The 27,814-nt window shown below is 52.9% G+C and overlaps 1 protein-coding gene across 4 annotated transcripts; it reads right to left on the reverse strand.

Annotated features, from left to right (window-relative positions):
• Window positions 1–965: 965 nt before the first annotated feature.
• IFRD1 (interferon related developmental regulator 1) lies at window positions 966–27,751 on the reverse strand. Of its 4 annotated transcripts, XM_036327285.1 has the most exons (13): window positions 16,263–17,397; window positions 14,370–14,798; window positions 13,849–13,953; window positions 13,623–13,707; window positions 12,425–12,549; window positions 10,829–10,986; window positions 9,527–9,577; window positions 9,271–9,449; window positions 9,076–9,184; window positions 6,128–6,262; window positions 4,226–4,354; window positions 3,760–3,855; window positions 966–1,631 (listed from the first exon to the last, which is right to left on the reverse strand). In XM_036327285.1, the coding sequence occupies exons 3-13, from the start codon at window positions 13,895–13,897 to the stop codon at window positions 1,542–1,544; spliced, it is 1,206 nt and encodes a 401-aa protein (XP_036183178.1). In that variant the 5' UTR covers window positions 13,898–13,953; window positions 14,370–14,798; window positions 16,263–17,397; the 3' UTR covers window positions 966–1,541. The 4 variants fall into 4 exon arrangements, with proteins under 4 accessions (XP_036183178.1, XP_036183179.1, XP_036183176.1 ...); XM_036327286.1 differs by lacking the exons at window positions 14,370–14,798; window positions 16,263–17,397 and adding an exon at window positions 27,549–27,751; XM_036327283.1 differs by lacking the exons at window positions 14,370–14,798; window positions 16,263–17,397 and adding an exon at window positions 18,003–18,305.
• Between the last annotated feature and the right edge of the window lie 63 nt (window positions 27,752–27,814).

The following is a 27,814-nucleotide window of genomic DNA, read 5'->3' on the forward strand; positions in this document are numbered from 1 at the left end:
GAAACTTCAATAAGAATCATTGATTGGCTGCCTCCTGCACGCCCCCTACTGGGATCGAGCCTGCAACCTGGGCATGTGCCCTTGACTGGAATCAAACCTGGGTCCCTTGTCGGAAGGCCAATGCTCTAGCCACTGAGCCACACCGGCCAGGGCGACATGGCATTTCCTTAAGTGTCATCTATACCTAGGATCAATTAAAAAGCATACTTTATATGAAAAAGTGATGTCCAATTTCTTAACAAGTGAAAATGCTTAACTATCGTGCTGTTTCAACACCAATCTCCTAGCAACCTGCTCTGCCTCAAGCCCTGTCCTTCGAGGAGATGATGGAGGGTCTGTGGAGCACTGGCTGTTTGCTCGCTCCAGGACCTGACACCCCGCCCCCCACCAGAGGCATTACCCCGCCTGGGGACCTGACACCCCGCCCTGGGAGGCATTACCCCGCCTGGGGACCTGACACCCCGCCCCCCACCAGAGGCATTACCCCGCCTGGGGACCTGACACCCCACCCTGGAAGCATTACCCCGCCTGGGGACCTGACACCCCGCCTCGGGACCTGACACCCACCCTGGAGGCATTACCCCGCCTCGGGAGGAGATGGAGACCAAGCAGTTCCTCAGCCCTAGTTGGGGCCCCACCAGGGGAGAGGGTGAGCTTCACAGGCTGTGACTGGTCAGACATCGGGAGAACTGAGTTCAAACAAGAGACTGACTCGTGTTCGGCACCTGCGGATCCAAGTGCAGATGCCACTGTGCAAGGTCACTCGGTAGTTTCACGTACAGCCCAGTGCACACAGCACGCTCACTCCCGACGCGAAGAACGCCCCGCAGCCACGCAGCCAGCCGCCGAATCCGTGCGATCTTCACGTCTCCCTCCTCCCTCCCTCCCCCACAGCCTCGTCACTTTGCACTCTGCATGCACCTCAGGCCCATAAACAATGTTTCCTCGAATAGAAAAGAAGCATGTTCGTGTGAAAAGATCTTTATTTGGGGATGGAGAGCGCGGAGCCTCACAACAGGCGGTTAGTGTCACGGTCACGGTGCTGGCCCCACAGCTGGGCCGCCTTCCCTTCGTGGGTCCCAGGGATCAGGTAAAAGCATCAGCTTCCACTTACAGTTAAAAACACAGCAGCTTTTCCAGAAAAAACTAGCTGCCAAAATTGTCTCCAGAACTCATTTGCCTAAGATCTGAAATGCCTTGTAATATCGGTATCATTAAATCAATGTCTGACACACCGCAGTAGGTAGAGTTCATCTTGGCTAATAGTTTTCTTATGAAATACCCTATTTTTGCTTCCTCATAAATAGACAAAAATGACCAAACATCACAAACACCTTCTTCATGGTTTACTGATATTTACAGAGAAAAGTCCGTAATCAGAACTCACAGCTGCAATCTACACATTAAATTATAAGTAACCGAACCCGTGCTACAAAAGCTATCCAGGTTGACCCGCGATAAAAACTGTCTACAGAGTTTAAATACATGAGAAATTACAAAAGAAGGAACTGGGGACCAGGAAGTGGTCTTCTCGCGTGAATCTAGAAGAACTCGCCCACATCTGCTCTCTTGTCGCGACATTTGCTCCGAGCTTTTGTTCGGGCTTTGAAGGCTGCGGAATTATATAAATGCTGGAATGGAGACAGGAAAACACGTGTGACCCACAGGCTTAGAAGGGCTTACAAAACATTAAAAAATATGAGAAATGAACTAATTTGACCCTATAAATACTTTATGTTTATAAAACACACACATACAAAACGAACAAGGGGAAATCAACACATACAATAGTGGCTCTCTGTATTAAGAAAATTCCAGTGAAAAGAGTAAGAAATTTTAGGAAAAAAAGTGCACCAACACTGAATCTGATCAAGGAAAAGTCGAATCCTGAATGTGGAAAAAAATTCCAACCATGCCGTCAATCACAAAACATGTGACGAAGCTCCATTTTAGTACCAAGCAGACTGACAAGTTCTTTACACCATGAACCCCTGCTGTGGAGTGTGTGGCAGCTCCGTGCTCTGCCCGCTGGACGAGTAACTGGAGGGTAACTGGCAATGGGGTCAGAGCCATGCCCCAGCCCTGGGCTCCCACACAAGGACTTGCTCCAAAAATAATGCAAAAGGAAAAAGTATGTGAAAATATTAGTATTTATTAAAAACCCAACCACCAATGATGTGGTCATAAAAAATGATTTAAAATTCTAAAAAAAGCCCTGACTGGTTTGGCTCAATGGATAGAGCGTCAGCCTGTGGACCGAAGGGTCCCGGGTTCGATTCCAGTCAAGGGCATGTACCTTGGTTGCGGGCACATCCCCAGTGGGGGGTGTGCAGGAGACAGCTGATGGATGTTTCTCGCTCATCAACGTTTCTAACTCTCTATCCCTCTCCCTTCCTCTCTGTAAAAAATCAATAAAATATATTTAAAAAAAAATTCTAAAAAAATATATAATTAAGCATGTCACACCTATTAGGATGGCTTAGTTATTTATATATTTTCATTGATTTCAGAGAAAAAGGGAGTGGGAGTAGGATAGCTTACGAGAGAGAGGGAGAGAGAGAGAGAGCGCGCGCGCACATGCGTGCATGGCTGCTGGGGCTCAGTGTTTGAGCGTCAACCTATGAACCAGGTGGTCATGGACACAAGTTTGGGCTGCAGGCTCGATCCCCAGTGTGGGGTGTGCAGGAGGCAGCCGGTCAAAGACTGGCTCTCATCTTTGATGTTTCTCTCTCTCTCTCTCCCTCTCCCTTCCTCTCTGAAATCAATAAAAATATATTTTAAAAAAGTATTAAAAAATGTCACCAAAGGTTACATTATTTAAAAAAAGAGAGAATCACAGTGCTGGCCAGGGTGCAGGGATAGACCTCATAGATTGCCGTGAGAATGCAAAAGGGGCAGCTGCTATAGAAAAGCAGGGCCATTACTTAAAAAGTTAAACATAGAATTACCATATGGCCCAGCACTCCCACGCCTAAGCATTGACTTGAGTGCACCGAGAACAGGTGCTCTGACAAACCTACACAACGTCCACAGCAGCTACACAGGGACACGGGGACAAGTGGGCACAGCCCCCTGTCCATCAGCTGCTGCAGGACGCGCGTGTCGCACATGGGAACGGAGGGCTGAGGCAGGGGCCCTGCCACACCCGTGATGAACCTGGGCAGCGGGCTGCTGTGAGGAGAGCCGGCAGGATGCCATGGAGCACTCCAGCACTGGGGGGGGGTGTGCAGGCTCCATGGTTCTCCTTTGAGGAGATGAAATGTTCTGGGACTGGGCAGGGGTGTGGCTGGGCAACACTGAATACACCAAATGCCACTGGATTACCCACTTTCCGAGAGTCCGTTACGTAACGGGAATTTACCGCAGGGAAAAAGGAAGACTGTAACTCGGGAATTCTCATCTGCTAGCAGGAGGAATGAATTGCTAGCTCACGGGCTCTTTAGCTCCCTCATCGTAAAATGAGCCTGGTACTTGCTCAGTGATCTGGCACCAAAGCAGCACTGTGTTAATATTTACCCTTTAATTAAAAAACTTCACAGAAAAGTAAACAAAATGAAAATAACGCCTATGCTAGGATAACTGGATACGGGCGAGAAGTCTGCGTCTGAGCCGCGCACTCTCCACGCGGTTCAGGTCCGCTCCCGGAGCCTGGTCTGCGCCAGGGAGAACCGCCCAGGTCCCGCCAGACCCGCCCCTGCAGAACAGCCCACAGCGCCGTGCGGGGCAGCTCTGAGGCCGCGAGCGGAGAACAACACGTACCCTTTCGAAGCGGGAGATCTTCATCGTTTTCAGTGTTGCAGCATCGAGCATCACCGGGGGCCCCAGTTCAAACACGTGGCGAAGGAATTCGTTCGCCTTTGGAAAAGGAAAAGGTGCGAGGCTCGGATTAGCCGGCTGTTCTGCTGCAGAAAGTGGGTCTGGCGGGGCAGGTGTGTGAGGGGTAGCTGTGCGCTGGGTCACGACGGCCCTCTCACTCGGAGACCCTGTTCCCAAGGCCTTGAACCTGGAGCTACGCCCCCCGTTTCCACAAAGATCCCGGTGCTCTCTGGGGACACAGACGGAGCCACGGGACACGTTCCCTGCCCTGGCATGTCACCCTCCGTGTCCCGCTCTGTGTCACGTCTGCACATGCCGAGAGCATTCCGCACACTCACTAACCGCACAGCCATTAGCAGCCACCTCCCAAGCTCCCCCAACTGAAGGGCAAGCAGAAGCCGCCGCTCACCTGCAGGTGGTACTGCAGGCCGGAGCCCAGGACCTCCTTGAACGTGTCGTAGGTGTGCTTCTTGACCCAGCAGTCGATGTACATGCGCTCAGGACCAAACTTAACCGTTTCTGTTGGAAAATCCCGATCCTGGCCAATAGGAAAACCAAAATTGTAAGAGGAAATAAAAGGCTGAAGAGGCCCCACACCAACACAGTTCCCCACACACACATACACACACTGAGATCCGTGAAGGTGTGGCTGGACTGAGACCCGTCCCTGAGACGTGTGCGGACGCAGACGCACTGCCCACCCCCTGCCCCGCCTGAGGCAGGGTTTCTCTGGGTGGCAGACCTGCAGGCACCGCTCAGTGTGGGCGACCTGTAATGGCAGCCACACTGTTGTGCGTTTTTTTCAATTTCAACGCCACCCAACCAACCTGAAGAAAGTCAACTATCTGTATGGGCAGAAACTGCAGGGCATCTCGTTCTAGAGTTACAGATATTGAGGGATATACACTCTTCCCACATCCGGAGCCTGTGGCTGCCCTGTGGCTACACACTCAGATAGGGGAGTAGTCTTGATACTCGGGGCTACCACCACCCTGATGAGAACAAGATGAGTCCTCAGCTGGATGTCTGCTCAAGTGAGCCTTGTTTTAGATGATAAAACCCAGAGGAAGTTTCATTAACCCCAAATTTAGATCCTAGGGTCGGGGTGGGGAACCTCCTTTCTGCCAAGGGCCACGTGGGTACGTATCACACCATTCACTTCCCACAATTCACTCCATATGAACGTGTGCTGCTAGGACAAGCTCCTGGATTTACTGACTTGGCAGTCCCGCCTGCGGTGGCCTCGGCAGGGCCAGACCCAATGGTTTCACAGGCCTTGGAGGGCCCCCGGGCCGGACCTCCCACCGCGTCCTCGAGGAGCTCTATGTCACTTGCAGCCGAGGTTTTACTGCTAGAGCACAGGCTGCAGCGAGGAAAGCAGCCTGCGTGAGCCGGGAACCACCACACCGGGCCTGAGCACCTGTGCCAGCTCCCATTCTAGTCCCACAGGAGGTCGGGTGAATGACTCTGGCGATGCACTTAGTGAAGAACCACCTGCATAGCCAAGACGTACTTTTACCTGCACACGCACGCACACGGGCACACGCACACACACATGCGCGCACATACACGTCACTGGACTGTGGTCCACACTAAGACGGCCTTTCGCCGACAGCGCACCTTCCTCAGTCATTCCAACCCCGACCTTTCCAAAGCCACCTGCCTGCTGGCAGACGGCAGAGGCCAGAGCAGGGCCCGGAGCATCGGACAACAGCTTTAAGGTCTTGTTAAAACGCTGGACTTTGTTATTTCAGCTTTTAGGGGCTTCAAGCTCCTGAGGGGCAGGCGATAAGTCACCCTTCACACAGAAGCACTACCCTAAGTATGTCTGTGCTAAGTACTGCTGCTTAAGTCACGGCCAAGTACACCCCAGTGAAGTAATTTCTATCACTGCAAAAATGTTTAACTGCTTAAACTTAATAAAATACCTTTACACATCAGAATTAAAAGTAGAAGTCTTGCCTGGCCAGTGTTGCTTAGGGGTTGAGCACCGACCTATGAACCAGGGGGTTGCGGTTTGATTCCCGGTCACAGCGCAGGCCCAGGTTGCAGGCTCGACCCCCAGTGGGGGGGCGTGCAGAAGGCAGCTGATCCATGATTCTCTCTCATCATGGATGTTTCTCTCTCTCTCTCCCCCTTCCTCTCTGAAATCAATGAAAATATATTTTTAAAAAGAAAGAAAAATAGAAGTCTTCATTTCTGTTGTTGAAAACGCGCTCAGTATCGAAATGAGAGAATTGTTTTGTGGTCACAGGTGAGGTTCAGTGACCCACCGCCCCTCTGGCCGGAACTCTGCTGGCGCCCGGCTCACCTCCACGGCCCGCAGCACGTCCCTGAACACAGACCGCTGCTTCCGCTTGTCCACTTTGGCCCGGTGCTTATTGCCGTCGGTCGCCAGGGCCCTCAGCATCTCGGTCAGAGACTCCATGTCCTCGTAAAGGAAGTCCTGTGGGAACACACTGGGTGAGTGCGACCGGTTCCTCCCCCGCATCCTCTGCAGCTGGCAGCCCACGTGGCAGACGCCCAGCAGTGCCGCCCAAAACACAAACCTCGCGCTGCTTTGCTGATACAGGCACACAGAAACACTCATTCTCATGCAGGATTTACCCAGAAATCCTGGCCACAAGATGGCAGATCCCACTCATCAACTAAAATCCCCTCCCAAGCACAGCCAGGCGCCCCGGAAAGGCTGCTCCTGCTGCCGCAGACGGAGCTGGGCTCAGGGCCGGCGGAGTCAGGCGCACGCGCATCTGTTCATCCTGTCCTTTCTCGTCCCCACATTCCCAGGCGTCCACAGGTCCATCCCAAGCTCAGCAGCCCGGGGAGCCTTCCAAAGCGCCTGGTGTATGACGCACCGGAATGTTTCCAACAGGCACGAAGCGTCTACCCACATGCATCCAGGCGACCACACCCGCGAAGGGAAGGCGTTTCAATCCCACTCGGCAGGAGCCCCGCACGACCACGAGGTGCTCCAGAGCCCACGGGGCCCTGCGACAGTGCCAGTGGCTGCCCTCCATGAAGCTCTTATTCCGGGTGGTGGCTCTTACTGCTGATCCTATCACACGCGTCCCCATCTCTCCTCCTCTGCCGCCCGTGTTTATCTCCTAGTTCTACCTTACAACCACGTTAAAAACTAAAAGATGAACAGAAATGATCTAGTTGACCCAAACGAGAGCAGACACTTAGGGAAGAGAAGGTGCGCAACCCCAGTTCTGCTATGAACGCCTGGTTAGCATTTCCTAACGCGCGGCAATAATCATTTAACATCCTATTCAAATGAGCAGCTCTCTTTCTGGGCATTCTTCAAACTGTGTATATAATTGTTTAATCTTGAAAGTATGAATGTGATTTAATATCTGGAATGAAAAAGAATATTACACTGCTGGAAAATGAGGTTGAAACTAAAATAACAGACATTCTAACTTGCAAGCACGTATTTTCTTCTTGTCGATATTTCAGAGATTGAATATCATCCACTGTTCTAACAAATGTCTTCTTCAAATGTTCCACTGCAGCCTCCGATGTCTGAGTTAGCTGGGGACAACACCCATTAAGACTCGTATCTAGAACAGCAATTACCAAAGCGGATGAGGTAGTAAAGCAGATCAAAGTTATATTGATCTGTTTTAAATCCCAATAAATCCGACTCCATCTTAACAAGATGGGAACAGTCTTGCTTGCAGTAGTAAGTACATTCAGGCACCAGCAGTTTCCTGCGTATGTCACCAACTACGTTTTTTTATAGTATTGTCAAAAAAAGAGAATGTATGAAAGATTTTAAATACACGTGGAAGAATAAAGCTGCAAGTAAGAAAGCTACGCATCCCTTAGTTTGTCCTAAGAACTAGGGACCCAGCAGGGGGTCTCAGCACTCGCACCCCCAAGGCCAGTCTCTCGGCTCCCAGGCGGTCATCACTGCTGGGCCCGTTTCACCTCTGTCCACAGTTGGCTCTGGGTGACTCAGCGCCACACGCTGCGGAGGCCCCTCATGAATATCACACTCTTCACCAGCTCCTGGTCAGCCCACGGACACCCTCCAACCCCCACCTCCACCGCTCACTCCTTTCGGAAAGCTTGTTCACTTCCTCATCAGAAGGAACAAACGAAACGCTCGGTTCTATGCAGAAGCCGGTGCACTTGTGTCTGGACAAGGGCCTGCGGCCGATGAAACCCTCGGGCTCCCGCACGTTCACTGGGCAGGGACCTAGGATGTGCACAGAGCTCCACAAACCAGCTCAATGCGGGTAACTGCATTCGTGGTTCGTTCACTCTAAGAAGCAGTTGGAGAGGGAAGAGGGGAGCTCGTCTGGCAGGAGAGGAACCAAGGTTAGACGCGACGGCGGTGGCTGGGCCTGCGGTTAGGGAGCCGTTCACTCGCTGGGCAACAGCAGCCTGATCACTCAACCCGAGTGGTTTCTCACGGAGAATCCTGAGCCACTGACAGCACAACCCCGCCTTCTCCCTCCCACCTGCTCTCCTTCAGAAAAAGGGGGGGGGGGGGGCAGGAAGGGCACTTCCCAGACATAAGCTTCCCATCTGAACATCTTTCACACAGGCCGACGGGAGGTGCAGGACGAGGGCCGCCAGAGCAGTGCGAGTCTCAGTGGGTTACTCACTGCTAGTAACTCAACCACACAAGTTTCATTCTTGAAACAGTCTTTCTCCTTAAATTAAAGACCTCGTAAGTAACCCAAGATCCACACCAAGGTCAGGAGCAGGATGGCCAACTGTCCCGTCAGCCGGAGACGGTGTCCAAGAGCACAGGACTCTGAGTGCGGACCCGGGACACTCCAGGACGGTGGGTGCCTGTCAGATCCAACCCCCCGCCCCCGGAGCCGACCGTGGTGGTGACACCCACGAGACGATGGGGGGCCCGTCTAAAGGGCCAGGTCTGCACCGTTAGTCAAACAGCAGTGACGGAACCCACCTGATCCCAAACCTGTGCTGACTTAACAGATCATCCACCATCTGTCTAACATTCATGATGAAGCGCCATGCCCGCAGCACCGCGATGTGCCCGCAGCCCCGAGTGCAGACGCGTGCTCCCCACGTAGGAGGGGCACCCGAGCCTCCGGCAGCAGACCGCACAGCGAGGTGTAAGGGACTTCATCCCGAAGCTGCCCTGCCCACCCTCTGGTTTCTGGGTTGCAGGCATCCCATGGCCGCTGCCGAGACGCAGGTGATAGGCCACCAGGGCTCCCTGGGGCCGGGCTCCGGTCCCCCAAAACTGGCCCAGGAGGGTGCTCGCCGGGTACTCACGCTCTCCATGCCCCGGGCCAGTTCCAACAGCAGCGCCAAGGTCTCCCCGGCCGCGATCCTCATGTTCACGTCGTCCGAAGACAGGAGGCTCGGGAGCTTATGGAAATGCCTAGAAAACAGGCAGTCGTCACACTGTGAACACAAACGATGTCCTCGATAAAGGCGCTTATAAAACCTGAGGCCAATGACACGTACGTCTCCAGCCTCTTCTTCAGCTCGCTGGCGGGGCAGATGGTGAGCAGCAGCGCCCACGCCAGGAGCGCGCTGACGGGGAGCCCGCTGCTGGGGCCGCTGCCGAGGACCAGGGCGTCCTTCTCCTTGAGGCCGGCCTTGGAGAAGAGGCTCTCCAGGCAGTCCAGGGCCGCGTACAGCTCCTAGCGCGAGAACAGAGCCGGTGAGCCTCTCAAATGAGAAACGGGAAGGGAGCTGCAGCCAAAGGCTCTCTACTCACAGTGATGTCGTCTGTGGCAACGAAACAGCAAACGCCAAAGCACGTGGCACACTAAAAAAATAAAAATAAAAAAAAATAAATACACACACACACACACACACACACAGACATGAATGGCTGCCATGTTGTATTAATTCTACATCTTCCTGCTGTTATAATTCAATGTGAGCATTTTCTCAACTGCACGCCTACATCAGGGCCCAACACAGTGTTAGGGAGGAGACGGCAGGACCAAGACTAAGGGAAGGGCTGGGTTTGGCTCAAGCTCTGCTACCGAGCTCTGACGTCAGGAACTCAGTCACCGCTTTCGTTCCCCTAGCGGATCTTTGCAAACTTCAATTCCAATCAAAGACACACGAGGCTTGGCATTTGGGATAAAGAAAACTACTTTCCCTATTCAAAACCTTTAATTTATTGTTATTTTTTAAAGCTACCTGTATGTTTTCTATAGCTGCCATAAGAAACTTAGTGGCTTCAGCAACACAAATTTATTCTTATAGATCTGGAAGGCCGCGGTCTGAAATTGGATTTTCTAAAATCAAGGTGTGGGCAGGGCTGCGTTCCTTCTGGAGGTGCTAGGGGAGAACCTGTTTCCTGGCTTTTCTAGCTCCGAGAGTTGCCTGCATCCCTTTGTCATGGCCCCTGGGCATCACTGCAACTTTCCCCTTTCTTCACCACATCCACTACCTCTATTAAAAACCTTTAAATCAGCGGTTCTCAACCCTTTGGCGGTCGAATGACCCTTTCACAGGGGTCGCCTAAGACCATCCTGCATATCAGATATTTACATGACGATTCATAACAGTAGCAACATTACAGTTATGACGTAGCAACGAAAATAATTTTATGGTTGGGTCACAACGAGGAACTGTATTTAAAGGGCCAGAAGGTTGAGAACCACGGCTTTAAATCATTAAGTTTGCTATAGGTTTTTAAAATCATTTATATGCATTTGTTTTAATGTAGAGTTTACTTTGAAAACTTCTAAAAAATAAATCAACTTTCAAAAAAATAAGCAACCAGCAGCAGAAATCTCATAAAACTTAAGTAATCATCCTCCAACTTCTCCCCTAAAGAAGCATTTCAGTAGCTCAGATTTTTCTTACTTTGGAACGTGCTGAAAAGAGGCTGGGAACCCTGTACTGCCTTTGGGTGGAGGAAAGGGAAGCCCCACCAGGCAGTGAGACTCCTTCCTCCCTTTCCTCCGGGCTGTCACTAGACTCCCTCCTGCTGTCCCGGGGTCAGGGAGGCTGGTCTCCCAGGTCTCGCCCAAACCAACACGTGCACATCCCTCAGACTCACTGTTTGCCTCGCCTGGATGCTAGCTGTTCCGTCGCAAATGATTTTCTTCAGGACCGGTCCCAGGGTCTTCAAAACCTCTTCACTTTCGATCCCGGGGCCCAGCTGAACGCAGAGGACAGACGCCAGGGCTGCGGCTGCGCGCTGCTCGTCGCTCTTCCCTGCGGGGAGCCAGGAGACAAGGGCGATGAGCGCTCCCAAGCACCAATGTATGAAAGCAGCGACTTCCAAATACATCCCGCCGTGGGCCCGTGGCACTCAGGTCGCGCTCCATCCAGACAGGCTCTGACACGAGTGGTAACCCCGTGTGAAGCCAGAGCTCAGCTCTGGACACAGACTCTGCTCGAATCCTAGACCCACTGCTTAGCCACGATCACCACCTCATCCCTCTTCCGCGGGCAGACCCCTCCTCTGTGACCTGCAGGGGACGCCGACCTGCGGGAGTGCTGTCACAGTTCAGACAATTAGGACCCTCCAGCCGGGTGACCTTCCAAACCCTCCCTGCACCCCCAGGCGAGGGCACCAGCCCCGACTTCCTCTCCCGAGCATGGCAGGGGCACCAGCTCACGGGGCCAAGGAAACTTGCAGGGGCCCCAGTGGGATGAAAACCGAAGCTCTTTCAGCCACAGAAATACATTCTATAAAGGTGTAGGTTATTACCTGGTAAACTGAAAATGGGTAAAATGTGCAGGTTGGAATGGAATTGCTAAAGGTCACCTAGCCCAGCTACCTCATAGGAGACAGTTTCCATGGAAACACCTTTAACAAAGACACTGTAGCATCCGAAACAGTTGGCTCTATAAGGACAGCTCTAACAAAGTTCCATGGGCTTCGACAGTCTCCGCCCGGGCCTTCTCTATGCTGCATGAGCAAGTTAGGCAAAGCGCTCCAACCCCAGCAGGACCAAGCTCCCCCTGAGGCAGTGAGAATAAGGAATGGAGCGCATCTCATTCAGTTCAGAGGAACACGTGTGCTTCCCACATGGTTTGTGCTGGAAATATTTTGTTAATCAAGTCATAATAATGGAAGGTAATGATCTTCGTAACGTTTTCACTTGGCAAAATGAGTAAGGTGGCAGCCCCACATCTTGTCAATTTTGGTGGTTCCTAAAACTGAAAAGTCTGGTAATGCCAGACGTACTCTTTAAGGTCTTTCTTTATTCTTAAAGGTCCCATGATTATGACAATATGAATTCTAGAATCTCTATTATAAAGTCCAAAACTCAAATATCCCAAGGGGTAACCTGAAAAGGACATCAGCCACAGGCACGGCTGTTTTAAATAAGTACAAGGGAAATAAGCTAGAAAATTATGGTCCTTTTTCAATTTTAGGAAAATAAAAAAATGACTTTTTTAACGCTAGCTTTAGTTGACATCTGACCCTGTTCCCAGCCTTTCTGCTACCCATGACAGCAGCACCCCTGGTCTGACACGACAAGACGACGACCCCAGGCTGTTATCACACAGACAACACGGAGCTTAGGGAGTCTGGATTCGAGCTGATAGCGTGCGTTCCTGACAGCGGGAGCTGCAGGGCAGGCCGTCTCCAGGGCCGTGGCAGACAGGGAGCCCGGCCGGCGCCCCGACGCCAGGACAGTACCTTTCTTCAGGCAGCGCTCGATGCTGTCGGTCAGAGTCATCCTTCTTTCCAGGAGGAACTCGGAGAGCAGCTTGGAAGCCAGGGCGCTCCGCAGGCCCTCGAGGGCCGCCTGCCTGGTCTTGGCGCTGTTGGGAACAAGTGCCGTCAGTGACTGTCAAACTGAGCTTGTCTCCCCTCCTGTGTTTTTTATTTATAGATTTTAAAAATCTAATTGTCATCAGCGCTAAACATTTTTTAATAACATACTTTTCATCTACACTCACCTTATTACACAAAAGATTCTAAGCTGCTCTAGATCACAGCATTTTCCTGTTTATAGTTTAAAACCACAACTTTAAATGACCGCATGGCATTTTATAATTTCAATGGGCAGGACATGCTCTGCTGTATTACATATTCCACGAATACCCTCCACATTTAAAGTAAACGCACATCTTACTTAACACTGCAAAAGCCTCGAGTTCCTGTCCCATCCCCTGGGCTTTTAATTCCGTTGGTTTTAAGCGAGTTCTAGAGCCATGGGAAGTAGGAAAATGACTAGCTTCATATTTTTCATGACCCTAACAAAACTGTGACCAAGAGGCTTACAGGAAAGTCCAGCTGTCCTTTATAGAACATTAACTCTTAATTCAACACATCCATCCAGGCTGCAGTCAGTGACGGGAATTATGCTAGAGCAGTGGTTCTCAACCTTCCTAATGCCGCGACCCTTTAATACAGTTCCTCATGTTGAGGTGACCCCCAACCATAAAATTACTTTCGTTGCTACTTCATAACTGTAATTTTGCTAGTTATGAATCGTCATGTAAATATCTGGTATGCAGGATGTATTTTCATTGTTACAAATTGAACATAATTAAGCATAGTGATTAATCACAAAAACAATATGTGATTATATATGTGTTTTCCGATGGTCTTAGGCGATCCCTGTGAAAGGGTCGTTCGACTCCCAAAGGGGTCGCGACCCACAGGCTGAGAACCGCTGTGCTAGAACATCCACTAATCGGAGTCAATCTAAATTCTAAGGCACGTTTCTACCCACATCCAAAGTCCAAAGAAACAAGAATCATTTAGACGTCCAAAGCAAACAAATCAAGCTTAAAATCACACAGACCGCATTGTTAAGTCAGAGGCCTGCCCACGGGGCACAGAGGGAGCTGACGAACAGCCCATGGGGAAAGTCTCCAGTGCGCCCTACCTCTTATCCAGGGTCAGGTCAATGAAGCCCTTCAGCTTGTACTCCAAGTCTTCTTGCGTCCCTTCCTCATCCAGAACTTCTGGTCCTAGGGAACAACAGGGACCAACCAGCCGCTGTCAGTCAAGTGGCAGGAGAGCAGCTGGGGGCAGTGCTAGGACACCTTGGGCACAAGAACTCCCCACCAAAAGCATCGGTTTAAACTGCCAACGGAATGTAAAAGGCATACCGTCTTCAGCAAAACTGGAAGGATCGCTGTAACCACTGCAGTGGCTCATGGTTTCAATCGATGCATCCTCGTCACTGAAAGGTTGAATATTTCGATGCTGGCCACCTGGGAAGTCAACAGAGGTGGAGGTAAGAAACTTTGCAGCCATCGATGCAAATATTTAACTTGAGAATCTTAGTAGTTACTTAAGGGGAATCCAGTCATAAAAACCCAAAACTGCCCTAACCGGTTTGGCTCAGCGGATAGAGCGTCGGCTTGAGGACTCAAGGGTCCCAGGTTCGATTCCGGTCAAGGGCATGTACCTTGGTTGCGGGCACATCCCCAGTAAGGGGGTGTGCAGGAGGCAGCTGATTGATGTTTCTCTCTCATCGGTGTTTCTAACTCTCCCTCTCCCTTCCTCTCTGTAAAAAATCAATGAAACATATTTAAAAAACAACAACAAAAAAACCCAAAACTTATTTAAGAAAACATGATTATGTTATAAAAGAAGACACAAATATTTCTAAAATAAGTCAATTCACCTAATATGTACTTCCGAGCATGAACAATTTACAATATCCATCAACTTCAGAAATACATCAATCATCTGACCAGCAGCTCCAGATTACAGATGAAAAAACTACTTCCTAACCACAACCTCAAATCAGGAAGACAATGGAAATAGATCCAGAAATAAACTATGATGTCACAGGTCATCATAAGACCAAGACAAACATATTTTCCAACAAGTATGACTTGGGAAACAGTAACTGGTGAATGGGTTTTTTTGGATACACATGTCCTAAGTGAAGGAATTTAAGGAGTTACAGGATGGTAGTTTTATAGATGATAAGTTTTATAGATGATATATCAAATACCAAAACTTCCATTTTAAGCCTTTTTTCCCTCTGGGATCCGGTGGGGTTGCTGCTAATGTTTTGGTATTTGATATAGCCTGTTAGATAAATTACCTGTAAAAGAAAGGTTCTAACATAAGCAACGATTTAAAAAGATCAGTGGTGTTACTAAAAATGAAAAATCTCCTTTTTTAAACTAGAATCTGTCAACTTCATTAACCTAAGTAATAAATCCATATTCCTAGTCATTGTGTTTTGTGGGAATTTCATATTAATAACAGGATTGCCCAGTCATGAATTACAATGAGCTCAAATAGCTCCCAAATTCTGCCCCAAAGTGGCCTCAAGTCACCTGATTTACCTGAGCCCTTTTCCTTATCAGATTGCCAAAAAACATGTGACACTGACTACCCTAAGGTAAGTTTTAAAGAAATCCTCTACACGTACTTCGCTTGTTGTTGGGTTATTTTTAATGGTGTTTTTCTTTTTGTAAAAATCAAAACAGAGAACTTAGCAGATTTTTCTATCAGCAGAGGAAGCCGCCTTCCAATGTGCTGCTACCCTAAAGGGAATAAACTGCCAATCAAAACAGTAAGTCATAAAAAATAAGCAATGCAGCCAAGACCCCAAAACTTCTTAGAGTGCTTAGGGCAAGAATAAACAAATAAACAAAGACCTATGACATCACTCTCTATTTCTGGATCTTCATTTGTTTCCAGGATGTGAAGTCATGGCAACAGCTGAGTCATCTGCTTAACTTTTACTAACATTTATTCACCAATTTACAATTTTCATATTCAGCCTATTTCTTATCTGTCAAGAAGACTATTCCTAGGCAGGATTTACTGAGCTCCTGTCTCTAAGTTTCCCATGACTTAAAGGGAATAGAGATTTTTTTTAAAAATCAAGGAAAAGAACCTTATATGAATGCCTAACATCTATGTCAGACTCACCCACCTTGTGACCCTAAGTGCCATTAATGAGGTGCAACTATAGACGCAAGGGCCTTCCTTCTAAGGGAGCTTACTCACTAACAAGGTGTTGTTTTCCCCTAAAAAACACCCTCTTCAAAGTAAGTGCTATCACAAGTATGCACACCTGTATAATAGATCAATTTTATAACCTTCCTACAGCCCTCCACTAACTTTGGAAAATCCATGAAAGTAAAAGAAGTTGGTTATCTTTTTAAAAAATGTATTTTTATTGATCTCAGAGAGGAAGGGAGAGGGAGAGATAATGATGACAGAGAATCACTGGTCGGCTGCTTCCTGTACCGCCCTTATTTGGGACTGAGCCTGTAACCTGGGCATGTGCCCTGGCATGAAATGAACTGTGACCTCCGGGTTCATAGGTTGACACTCAACCACCGAGTTATCTTGACTGTACATGTAAAGATCTCAAATGAACCCCATTTCTTCTAGATGCCATTTAAAAAGACCAACCAAGTAAGTGGTTTGTAAGTACAACTGTCTGACAATTTCCCTTCTCGTCTATTAACTATTATTTATTCACTTATTTACTAAATAAGAAGTACATTAACATGGAACCAAATTAAAATTTTTAAAAAGCCAATCTCACCTCACAACCCTCTCTGCAGAGGCCGTGTCAGGTCGCAGATATTCAAAGCAAGCAGCCTTACAGACTGACCAGTCTTTCCCAGCTCACCGTGCTAAGTTTAGGCACCCTTCCCACGGGGAGTCATCGAAAAGGCAGCAGCAGGAAGACTGGCCATTCCACTAGGTGCCAGGAAGGAAGGAGGTCCCACAGGAAGCCCCAGACGGGAAGACAGGGTTGGTGATGGTTCCAGGCCATTAACCCCACCGGATCCCAATGGCTTCAGCTTGCCGCTTCCCCATGATTTGGGTCATCAACAAAAGGCAAACTTAAATAAAATAAGGACCTTCAAGACGGAAGGAAAATGTTTCCTTCAGAGGAAAAGCTGAACCACAAAAGGTTCAGAGGGATCCTCCGTTCACAGGAAGCAACCAGATGCCACCAACTCGTCTTGTATTTTACTTTGGTGATCAAGAATGAACTTGAGGAACATCAAGAGCATCCAAACCAAATGAAGAGCGAGAGAAAGGGGCGACTGCATTCATAGTAACCCCTTCCGAGTGTCAACTATTCAATGTCCTGCCACGATCACCAGCTTTCGTGCTAGAAACCCTCCGGGAAAGCCTTTCAAAACCGGTTCCAATCACCCCCAACGAGAAAACGCACTGATGAAAAGCATCATTCTGAGGACCAGAGTGGCAACTATGTTGACAAATTTCTAAGGACCACAAGCCTCCCCCAGCGACAGTCTGAGGGTATTCCGTACTTCAAGCCTTCAAACAAGAACCACACGAGACGGCTTGCGCCGTGAGCTTTGCGCTTAGTGTGGTGTCGAGGAGGGGCTTTCTGCTTGAAGCCCTTTTGTTTTAACTGTGTAACTGGCCGCAGGGAATCAAAAGTCCAGTTAGGCAGCCACCCACCCTGGAAAAGCTGCCGCTGTGCAGCGGGGACACACCACAAACTAAACTTTTGGCCAAGTGCAACCCGAGCTCGCGCACCTCCCGTCTGGGCTCGGAGCAGAGAACCTCCAGGACAAAGGAGAACGCGGCTCTGCCCCGGGGCGGGCAGATCGCCTCCCCGGGTCGCGGTGCGGCGCGGCGGGGGAGGGGAGGTTTCTGCAGGTGGCACTTCGGGGTCGGGGCAAACCCGGGCTGGGACAGTGACCCACCCCCCCACCCCCAGGCGCCCCTGCCCCCGCCTGGCCAGGTACGCACGCGGGAGGCGCGAGAAGGGAGCGGGAGGGGAGGCACATGGGCGCCTCTGCGTCACCCCGGCTCCAGCGCCCGAGGCCGGGCCGCGTGACCCAAGGGCCCGTCCAGACCCGGCAGACGTTTGGCATTCCCAGCAGGTCCACGTCGGCGCAGGCGGCCAAAGGCGACCCGTGACAGCAGGGGCGCACCCCCGGCTCTGCCCCACCCCGGGGAGGGGGCGCGCTGAGCAGGCACTGGCCTCCGAGGACACTTCCACCCTCGCTCAGTGCCCAGTCACCCCGATCCCAGCCCGCTCCCGGGCCCAAGGACCCATTGCCCCCCCCTCCCCGCCCCCACCGCCAGTGCCCAAGAGTTCGGAGCGCACGCCAGCTCCAAATCGCGCGAGGTGCGGTCCCCGGGGCACGCTGGGAGTTGTAGTTCGCTAGCCCTGCCAGGCGTCAGGCCGATGCACAGCTCGAGAAAGAAAGAACTACGACTCCCAGCGTGTCCCCGGCGAAAAGACGCGCCAGCCCGGCCGGCAACCGGGACACCGGCGGCTGCGAGACCCCCTCACCTGCCGTCGTCTCCGTCGCTGCAGCTGCCCCTGAGCCGCCGCCACCACCGCCGCCGCGGTGGGCTGTGTTCCGCTTCTTATTCTTCGGCATCCTGGGACGCCCGGTGCCGCGCAGACTCGGAGCTCAGCGAGGATCAGCCGATGGAGCTGCACTTTTTACTCGTGCGTCTGTGCGGCGGGCGGCTGAGCGGCGAGGCTTCGGCTAACAGAGGCGAGGAGCGGCGTGGGTGAGAGCGGGCGCTGGCGGCTGCAGAAATCCCGGTGAAGAGCTGTGATCGGAAACGATACATGTTTCTCTCTAGCGCGGGAGCTAAGGCGGGGCGGACGCGGCCACGACGCCTTAAGTAGCAGGACGGCCGCCTGTCACCGCATGTGGGTGGGGTTAGGACTCTCGCTAGCCAATCCCCGTGCCTCTCCCCACCGGCGCGGCCGCTGGACGCGGACTACCAATCCCATGCCGCCAGTGTCCCATCGGCGCCCCAGGAGCCAGTCTTGTTGCCGCAGTGGACTCTGGGAGATGTAGTACGCCCGGGGGACGTCCTCTCCCGGCTCCTCCCAAGGGCCTTTCCAGCGCCTTTGCCCCCTCCTGGCGGCTCCGCCCCTGCTTCCGGGGCGGCGGGGAATGGACCTGCAGTGGCGGAGGGTGGTGAGCAATGGGGCGGGTACGCGTGATGACGACAGCCCGCCGCCCAGTGGCAACTACGCCATCGGTGGCCCTTCCTCCAGCCGCTGGCGTTCTCCTCCGCTTTTACCTTTCTCCCCAATTCTCCTCCGCGGCCGTGGCAACGTTTCCGTGGCTGTAGCTGTTGAATTAGCTTAGCGATCGCCAGTAGCTATAGCTGAACTCTGGTTCGGGGCTGTGTGCCACAGAAAGGTGAGCTTAACCAGATGAGTCTAGCAGCTCATGTCCTTCTCTTATTCTAGACTGGAAAGATCTGGCGGTTCAGGGATCACATGTCTCACCTGCCAGGTAGGCGGTCAGGTTCAGGGTTAGTTTCTGGGAACATCACAGCTGGTAAAACAGACACGAGCTATAAATAGCACTAATCGCAGTGTTTTGTTTTGTTTTGTTTTCCCCCCAAGGTGATCCTAGCTGTGCCTTCCTTGGTGCATTTGTCATGTATTTAGGACCTGTTGTTCCATTCGTGCTCCCAGGCTTGACAAGCCACACTGGCTGACTCACCTCTCCCCTCTCTCCTGAGTTCCTCCTTTTCTTCCTGGCTGCCTGGAGCACATTTGCACCCAAAGGTCCCCATGCCCCTCAACCCCCTTCCTGCCTTCCCTCTGGGTGTTCACACTCCTGCTATTCTCCCACGAGTCCAAGTTCAAAATCCCACCTTCGTATGTGGTTTCCTTCTCCGTTGGGCACCACCCTCCCTCCAGGAATAATAAAACTCTTCGAGTCCTAGCCTTCAACAACACGTGCCCTCAATTCATGCCTGGACATTGTAAGGGATCTCCCAGTTATGCCACCACCGTTTCATGGGTGATGAAGTTGCCAGACTTATTTATTTATTCACGTGCTTTCCTAGTTGTTCAAGAACCCTCCGCCCCCCCCCCCCCCCCCCCCCCGGCTCCGTTCACTAGTATATTGAGTGCCGATCCTCTGAGCCTGGCCTGGCCTTCCTCTCCAGCCCCATCTCTCACTGCTTCCCCAGACACCGCCTGTTCTTCAGCCACCTGCACGCTCTCGTTCCCAGCGCACAGCTCTGCTGCCCTCCCGGAGCGGCCCCTCACGCTGTCCCGTGTTCTCCATGTCCTAACTCCCATCCTCACCTTGCAAAAGGCCACCCGTCTCTCGAGGTCTAGCTCCAATGCCGCCCCTTCATGAAGCCTCCGACCAGAATGGCCTCTTCCTCCTCGGCCTCCTTGGCCTCCTCAGCCTCCCTGCAGCACTCTCACAGCTCTTGCTGCATCTGCACAGGCCACACGGCTGTTCAAACCCTGAAGCAGCACGTATACGTATACCGCACCGAGCGAGCCGACCAGATAAGGGTGCCGGCCGGTGGGCAGGGCTCCCGCTGTGTCCCGGGCCCTCCCTTCAGAGGCTGGGGAGCGAGCCCGTGGCCTTGGCTGACACCGAGGGAGAAGGCCCCGGGCTGAAGGAGTACAGAACTATTTTATAACCCAGGCTCTTTATCATCCAGAAACAACGTAGGCAACAATTTTGCTACTCTCTACTCTCTGAGCCGCATCGTCCAGGTTCCCAGCCTCGAAAGCTGTGCTTTGTCTGCATTTGGGGTGCAGTCCTTGTATCCGCATCCACTCATGGCCGCTTAGGGGCTTCTCTGGGGCAACTAGCCATGGCCACCTCATCAGGTACACACTGGTTTTACATCAGTTTGTCAACACAGCTGTCATTTCATGAAATTGTCAACTCCCTGCGAAGAAGAACCTTGTTTTCATCACCTCTATCCCTCAAAGCACATGAAAAGGGTTATCTTTGTCATTACAGACAGTATACGTTCAGTGAATGTTAAGAAATACTTGTTGACTAGATTATTCTGGGCCCTGAAAAGGGAGCGCTATTACACATGTTGCTTTCAGTGGAATGAACTCTGAGAGGTCCTTTTCATAAAATCAGCTTAACTGTATCTCTATTATGTCTACGGTTTAACTCCAGGTCAGTACAGACACAGAAAGATTTAGCCATAGACCTCATAAGACAATGATCCAAAACCAACATAGTGGTTTTGCAACATATTTGAAGGAATTAGAAGACTCCCAGCAAACAAGAGAGTCACCAAATAACTGGAAATGGGAGGAGAAGTGGGGACAGGGCAAAGGGCTTTCTCCCGCCCAGGCTTTGCCCGGTTCCTCGGAAAGAACACCCTCCCTAGGGACTTCGTCTGCATCGAGGTGGCCTGGCGTCCACGGGTCATCCAGGAGGCAAGGGTTTGTGGTTGGGCTCATGGATGATGACGTCTGAGGTTCTGTGGGCAAGAATGAAGGGGAGACCATGGATATAAGGCAGGCAACGGGCTGCGTCCACCTTCTGGACTGAGAAAATTCTCCCAAATAAGAATCACATGTCTGTTACCAACCTGACATCACGGGATGCCTCTTCCCGCCTAAGAAGGTGAATCCTCATCCCGTCCCCCCTACAAAACACAACTGACGCAGTCGAACGTTCCATCTAACAGACATTACCATCGTGGTATCTTCAGATGTTGCAAGAATAAATTTCACATTAACCTGAATCTGAGGACACACGTGAGATGAGCTCTGACCTCTCATTGGATGTGCATATCAAGGACTTTGGTTCAAGAACAAGAAACATAAATAAGCCGGGCTGGCGTGGCCCAGTGGTTGAGCGTCGACCTATGAACCAGAAGGTCACAGTTCGATTCCTGGTCAGGGCATATGCCTGGGTTGCTGGCTTGGTCCCAGTGTGGGGTGTGCAGGAGGCAGCCAATCAGTGATTCTCTCTCATCATTGATGTTTCTATCCCTCTCTCCCTCTCTGAAATCAATAAAAATATATTAAAAATAAACACAAGACATGGTATTGAAACCTCTCTTGATGCAGCAACATGGAAGGGTCTCTCTGAGAGACTGCAGTTGTGGCTTTGTGGGGTTCTTCGCGTGGCAGTGAGAGTAACTGTCCTCCCGGTTCTCAGTCTAAGACTCACCGCCCACCAGCTGACAATGCGGCCCCTCCCTCTGCCACATGGAACTCCTAGAAGGTCTCCAAGTTCACTGTGCCCGAGCTGCTGGGCCTGGCACAGGGTGGGCACGGCCTACCTCTCCATCTCATCTCCTGCACCTCTTCCGTCCGCTACACCGCCGGCTCAGCAGTCGGCTTCGCCAACCCCCAATACCAAGTTCATTCCCCCCAGGACTTTCTGCAGCTGCTCCGTCTGCCTGATATGAGGTCTCCTGAGCTTCCCACGCTGCCACTCAGATCTCAGCTTAAATGACGCCTCCCCCGCCCGCCGCCAAGCCTGTGTTCTCCCAAAGCGCTGTGCCCCGGGTCTCTCTGGCTCAGTCACCATCGTCTCCGCGGGAATGGCGAGAGGAGGGCTTTGTTTTATTGGCTGCCTATCTTCAGAGCTGGAACACGGCGGATGCTCAGTTTACTGAGTGAATAAGCGGGTAATTCAGTGTCACTCCTCTACTGCCCCTCCTCCACAGCCCCTCCTGTGGTCCCAGGTCCTCGCCCCTCTGCTTTACATATCTCTCTGTTCCTGCAGCTCCTTCCCCAGAGCAGCAGCGATTGTGTGCGTTGTCATTCTTGACTGAGACCCAAAGTGGGCAAAGTCCAGGGTTGTCATCTTGGCACCAGACACCAGGGCTTTACTGCGTGCGTGCAGCAGCCTCGTGCACCTTGGAGAGAGGCCAGGGCACCCACTGGGTGAGCCGTCCCGGGCCGCCCTCCCCCTCCCTCCTGCAGGGAACAGCCTATGCACCCGACCTTAGCGGCCCTGCTAGACAACAACTGTTTCATTCAACCAGGGGGGAATTTCCTCTGTATCTGAGCCATGTTCTTAAAGGCAAAGAAACTACTTATGGGGAAGAATGAGGCTTAACTACTGAAGTCTGTTACGGCATTCTCCCAGGTTATTTTGTTTGTTTTTTAACCGCTGGCGTGAGGTGTGCTATACCACAAGCCTTACACGTTTAATGTGTACACGTTAAGTTTGGAGGTAAGTACACACCCGTAACACCATCAGCACAACCAGTGCCATGGACATGCCCATCACCTGCAAGCTTCCTCCTGCCGTGTGTGTGTGTGTGTGTGTGTGTGTGTGTGTGTGTGTCTGTGCTAAGAACACTTAATTCTCGGCTCTTTCCACACGTCTCAGGTACTTCTTACGACACCCGTGAAGGAAAGACGAGCCTGACCACTCGGGGATGAAGAAATGAGCTCCGAGTGGGTGTGCAGCTTCCCTGAGCTCGGACTGTTGGCCAACAGTGATTCAAGGTTAGAGCCAGGCCCGTCGCCTCCAGGGTCCTGGCTGGCCTTGGCTCTCGGAACACGACTGCTTGTTCTCGGAGCCGTGGTTATGTTTTCAGTGACCCCTGACCCCTGGTGCTGGTGCCTGGTGATGGCCTGGCCGACTCAGACTCCTCTGCTGCCCCTAAGGCTGCAGACAGACGAGCTCGTGCCTCTGTCAGTGGCCCCCAGATGGCTACCCTTCGTCCTGCGGAGGCCGTGGCACTGGAATGGCAGTTCTCCTTCTAAATGGGCTGCCGGGGTGAGGCATGGTGCCCTGGCGATGCCCCACACACGGGGAATAAAGCATCCCCACCCCCATGATAAAAGGGTTCATTTGATTCTAAGCATCTAGGTCACGACTGTTGTTTCTTTGAAGGCTATTCATTGGTTGGCTTGATTCCCACAGCCTAGTCTTTTGTGCGAAGGAGGGATCTCAAATTGTTTCCATTTATGCATCATTGAAACGACTTCGCCTTTGTCTTCTCTTCTGGTTCTTAGGATGCACACCCTTGCACACGAGGCTTCATCAGTGTAAGCTGTCATCACCATCATCACCATCATCATCATCCCGTTGACTCACTGGTTTGGATTTTCCTTTACTGGACTTTGAGTTCTTTGTGTCAAGTTCGTCCTCCCAGCTCAGCATCTGCCACTGGCCTGAAACCTAGTGGACATCCCGTGATGCCTGTGGACCGGATGACCACGTGACTGCCTGCTTGTACCCTTGACGGGCTCCTGACTGCCCGAATAAACCCACACGCTGTAGCCTGGCTTCCCGGGCCTCCGGAATCTGGCTTTGACCCACCCGTTGGCTTCATCTGCCCCTAAGCAGGCCCAGCAAGATGAGGCGCAGCTCCCCAAATGACCCTTTCCCCCACAGGAGTGTCTTCAGGCCTCTCCTCCACCCTGGTCACTTCTGATGCAGGTGCCCTTTCCTGGACCGTCTCCTGACCCCTTACAGGTGCCCCCCCAGGCTAGGAACAGGCACGCTCCCCACAGTGGTCTGTGGATGTGATAGCACAATACAGGATGGGGATGCGGCTACATTTTCAGGCTCAGGGCCAGAGCAGGTCCCCCCACCCATCGGCGCCCCACGGAACCCTCTCCCTGGGCCTCAGGGCACTGACTCCAGGATGCAGCCCTCAGATGCTCCGCCTCGTTCAGTTCAGATGCTGATGACTCCCTCAGCACGTCCCTGCGGTGAGGAATCTCAGCAAGTATGTAGGATCGCCTGCGCCCCCTCGGATGCCTGCTGTGACCGTCACTCCGGACAGATCATTCATCCGCTGCCCTGGGCGCTGGGGCAAGCGCTGCCCCGGGCGGAGCACACTCGCATGTGCCCGGGACCGCCCTGCGTTCCTGCCCTCGCTGTCACTCATGAGTAAGCGGGGTCCCTGTGAGCACACACTCCATCCCTTTTACACAGCGAACGCCTACGGAGACATGCTCCACGCCACCAGCCGCCAGATGACACCTTCAGAGAGAAGCATTGGTAAAGGGTCAGGTAAACGTCCGACAGTGACGGCACATCCCGGTCTGCATGTCCGTGGTGATGAGGCCACTGCAGCTTTAGAGAGAGCAGTCTCTGCACTGACCGGCGAGGTACATTCTCTGTGACGTCACCTCTGGTTCACATGGCTGATGGCGTCATGCCTGTGGCTGCCAGCAGATCATGTGCATTTTCAACTCGGGGACCCCCTCGACCCGCAGCCGATTCCACGTGCTCGGCGTGAAGACCCCAGGGTCTCCTCTCAGCAAGCCCTCCGCTGAAATAGTTCTCAAAGATGACATCTGGCCCGAAAAGTCAACCAGGGGCTGGGGCAGGCAGAGCGTGGGGCGTCGAACAGCCCAGGCCCCGTCCTGGCTTTGATTCCCAGAATAAACGCGTATGAAAAGGAGGATGTAAGAACCGCCAGGGCCCGCGCCGGGGGCTTACGGTAACGTCAGGAGGAGCCCGCCCGGGACTGGCTCCGAGGCCGCCCGGTGACGCCGCCTCTAACGCTGGCTCTGCCCCCAGCACTGCTGCCGGCTCAGTAAACATCTACCGAGCACCCAGGCCGCGATGGCCGACGCAGACAAATATTTACCAACAAGGACGCCCACGGCAGGGCCAGGGGTGACGCCTCCTTCCTAGGCACCTGAGGGCCCGTGACCGGAGTTTCCTGGGAAAGGGGATTTAGAGAGGCCTCCACGCGCAGCAGGACGCGGCCGCCCGGCCTGTCTGTTCCAATACCTCCTTTTCAACTGTCACCTTCTGCGCCCGCCGGGCAGTCAGGGGAGGCAGCCTCTGACCTTGGTCACCTGCCCACCCAGCCCAGAAACACAGGTGACGATGGGGACAGGGTCCCCCCAGGCCCCCCCACTGCCCGACACACCCTCCCATGACTACAAGGTGGAGGGAGGCCCACGCAGACATGAGGATGGGTGTGGGCGGGCACGCCCAGGGTGGAGGCTCCCACCTCACCGCACCCTGGCAGCTGGTGACCGTGCCTGAAGCTCCCACACAGGGACCGTCCTGCTCTCTGGACGGGACGCACCTCCCACCCCCCACCCCGCAGCACTGAATGCTGCTGGCCCCAGGGAGCAGGGCTGTTGGCTGAGCCCTCGGCTGGGATTCTGTTGCCTCACACTGAGAAGTTCAAAGACAGTGACAAGAAGGGTGATGAGGAAGACCCGGTCTGGAATCCAGCATCCAGCACCGTGTGCTATGGCCCAGAACTATCTCCTCATGGTGACATTCTATATTTGATTTAAGAATTTTTAAAATTTTTTTTATTGATTTCAGAGAGGAAGGGAGAGGGAGAGAGAGACAGAAACATCAATGATAAGAGAGAATCATCCATCGGCTGCCTCCTGCATGACCCCCACTGGGGACCAAGCCCGAAACCCGGGCCTGTGCCCTGACCGGGAGTCAAACTGTGACCTCCTGGTTCGTAGGTGGACGCTGATCACTGAGCCACGCGGCCGGGCTGTATTGATTTCTCGGACAGCTTTCCCCTAAGTTACCATCTTACAAGACACGCAGGACGGCGGCTGGGATGCGACCAAGCTGCCTTTTGTGTCGCGGGGGCCACGGTGCGCTCAGAGGCAGCGCTGCCTTGTCCCCAAGGAAGAGGGAGACGGGCGGCCCTGTCTGTGAGACGCAGACGACACGCTGACAGAGAAGCCCGTGTTAGCAGAGGGGACACTGTGGAGGGAGGCGGAGGAGGTGAAGTTGGATTTTTCACACTTGGAGCCGCAGCTGCTCCGAAGGCATTTATCAGGAGGCAGAGCAGCGGGGACAATGCAGACGCCCCTCCCGGGGGAGCGCGGCCCAGGGCAGCTCTGCAGCCGCAGGAACGGCGTGGCCGATCCCAGGAGCCGGACCTCCTGAGTGACCAGTGTCCAGAGGCGCAGAGCCCGAAGGAGCAGGCCAGCGGGCCACGTGCCCGGCTCATCAGTGCCCAGCAGGACGGGAGCGGTCAGTGTCGGATGCGGGATGTGCGCGTGGCCACAGCGACACCTGCTGATGCCAGGGGCTCTGTCGGCACAGGACGCCCAGACACCCGTCGCCACGGCATGGTCAGGATGAGACGAGCTGGGGGTCGAGGCAGAAGGGCCTCAGTGGGTATAAAGGCAAAGCAAGCCCTGGCCAGTGTGGCTCAGCGGATAGAGTGTCGGCCTGCGGACCGAAAAGTCCTGGGTTCGATTTTGGTCAAGGGCACGTACCTTGGTTGCAGGCGCCTCCCTGGCCCGGGGCCTGGTTGGGGCGCATGCATGAGGCAACCAATCGATGTGCTTCTCTCACATCATGTGTCCCTCTGTCTTTCCTGCTCCCCTCCACTCTCTCTAAAATCAACGGGAAAGTATCCTCGGGTGAGGATTTAAACAGAAAAGAGCAGAGCAAGAGGACCAGTAGTCGACGAGAAGGTTCACCGGTCACACACCTGAGCAGCTCTGATGGGCCTCGGAGGCCCAGGGATGCGGAACTTCCGTGAAGAAGAGGGGTGGGTCAAAGGGGCTGGGCGGGGTGGGTCCCGGTGTGTGTGTCTAAGCGTGGAGAGGGTGCGGGTCCTCTTTAAGGTAAAGAAGGCCGATGGAAGACAAGACTGCGAGGGCCCCTCCCCGGGCGTTGCATGGGCCCGTGCACGGAAGGGCCGAAGGGGAAGCTTCGCAGTGAATGACTGCCTTGGCCCCGTGTGCTTGTCATCTCCCTGCTCAGGGTCACCGTCCAGTGTTTGCTGAAGCTCAGTGAGCGGCTCCTAACCTCCGGGCAGCGGGGACAGGTCAAGGGCGGACGCTCACATCAAAAACCTTGAGTCGCCCTACCTGGTTTGGCTCAGTGGATAGAGCATCGGCCTGCAGACCAACAGGTCCTGGGTTCGATTCCAGTCAAGGGCACATGCCTGGGTTGCGGGCTCGACCCCCAGCAGGGGGTGTGCAGGAGGCAGCCGATCAATGATTCTCTCTCATCATTGATGTTTCCATCTCTCTCTCTCCCTCTCCCTTCCTCTCTGAAATCAATAAAAATATATATTAAAAAAAAAAAAGCCTTTAGAGTCTCTGTCCTTCAGTCATTCATCACCGTCTCTCTCTGTTTTCTCACCTACACTCGGCGAAGGCACCTACCTCGTGGCTGCTTCTGAGAAAGTCCCAGGAAGTTCTTCGCACGAGTCAGCGCCTAGTGATCGATGGCCAGTGAAGGTCACTGATGAGAAGAGCAGATGAGTAGCTGGCGCCAGCCCAGAGCCGGCCCGGTTCAGGCTGTTGGCCCAAGTTTAAAAAAGAAAGGAAAGACCATTAATCCTGGGCGACTGTACATCCCTTGTACCACGTACAATGAGCCAGGGGCCAGGAGGCCAGCCTGCCTGAGCAGCCGCAGCCCTGCTGGCTGG

Source organism: Myotis myotis, unplaced genomic scaffold (genome assembly GCF_014108235.1).
Source record: "Myotis myotis isolate mMyoMyo1 unplaced genomic scaffold, mMyoMyo1.p scaffold_m19_p_11, whole genome shotgun sequence".
NCBI lineage: Eukaryota > Metazoa > Chordata > Mammalia > Chiroptera > Vespertilionidae > Myotis > Myotis myotis.

Excerpts from the sequence above, each read along its gene's own strand:
- IFRD1 (XM_036327283.1), bottom strand. The coding sequence starts at position 18,093 with ATGCCGAAGAATAAGAAGCGGAACACAGCCCACCGCGGCGGCGGTGGT. Across the intron at positions 13,954-18,002 it reads AGCGACGGAGACGACGGCAG|GTGGCCAGCATCGAAATATT; the intron begins GTGAGGGGGTCT and ends TTGACTTCCCAG. Across the intron at positions 10,987-12,424 it reads CGAGCGCTGCCTGAAGAAAG|GGAAGAGCGACGAGCAGCGC; the intron begins GTACTGTCCTGG and ends GGCTCCCCGCAG.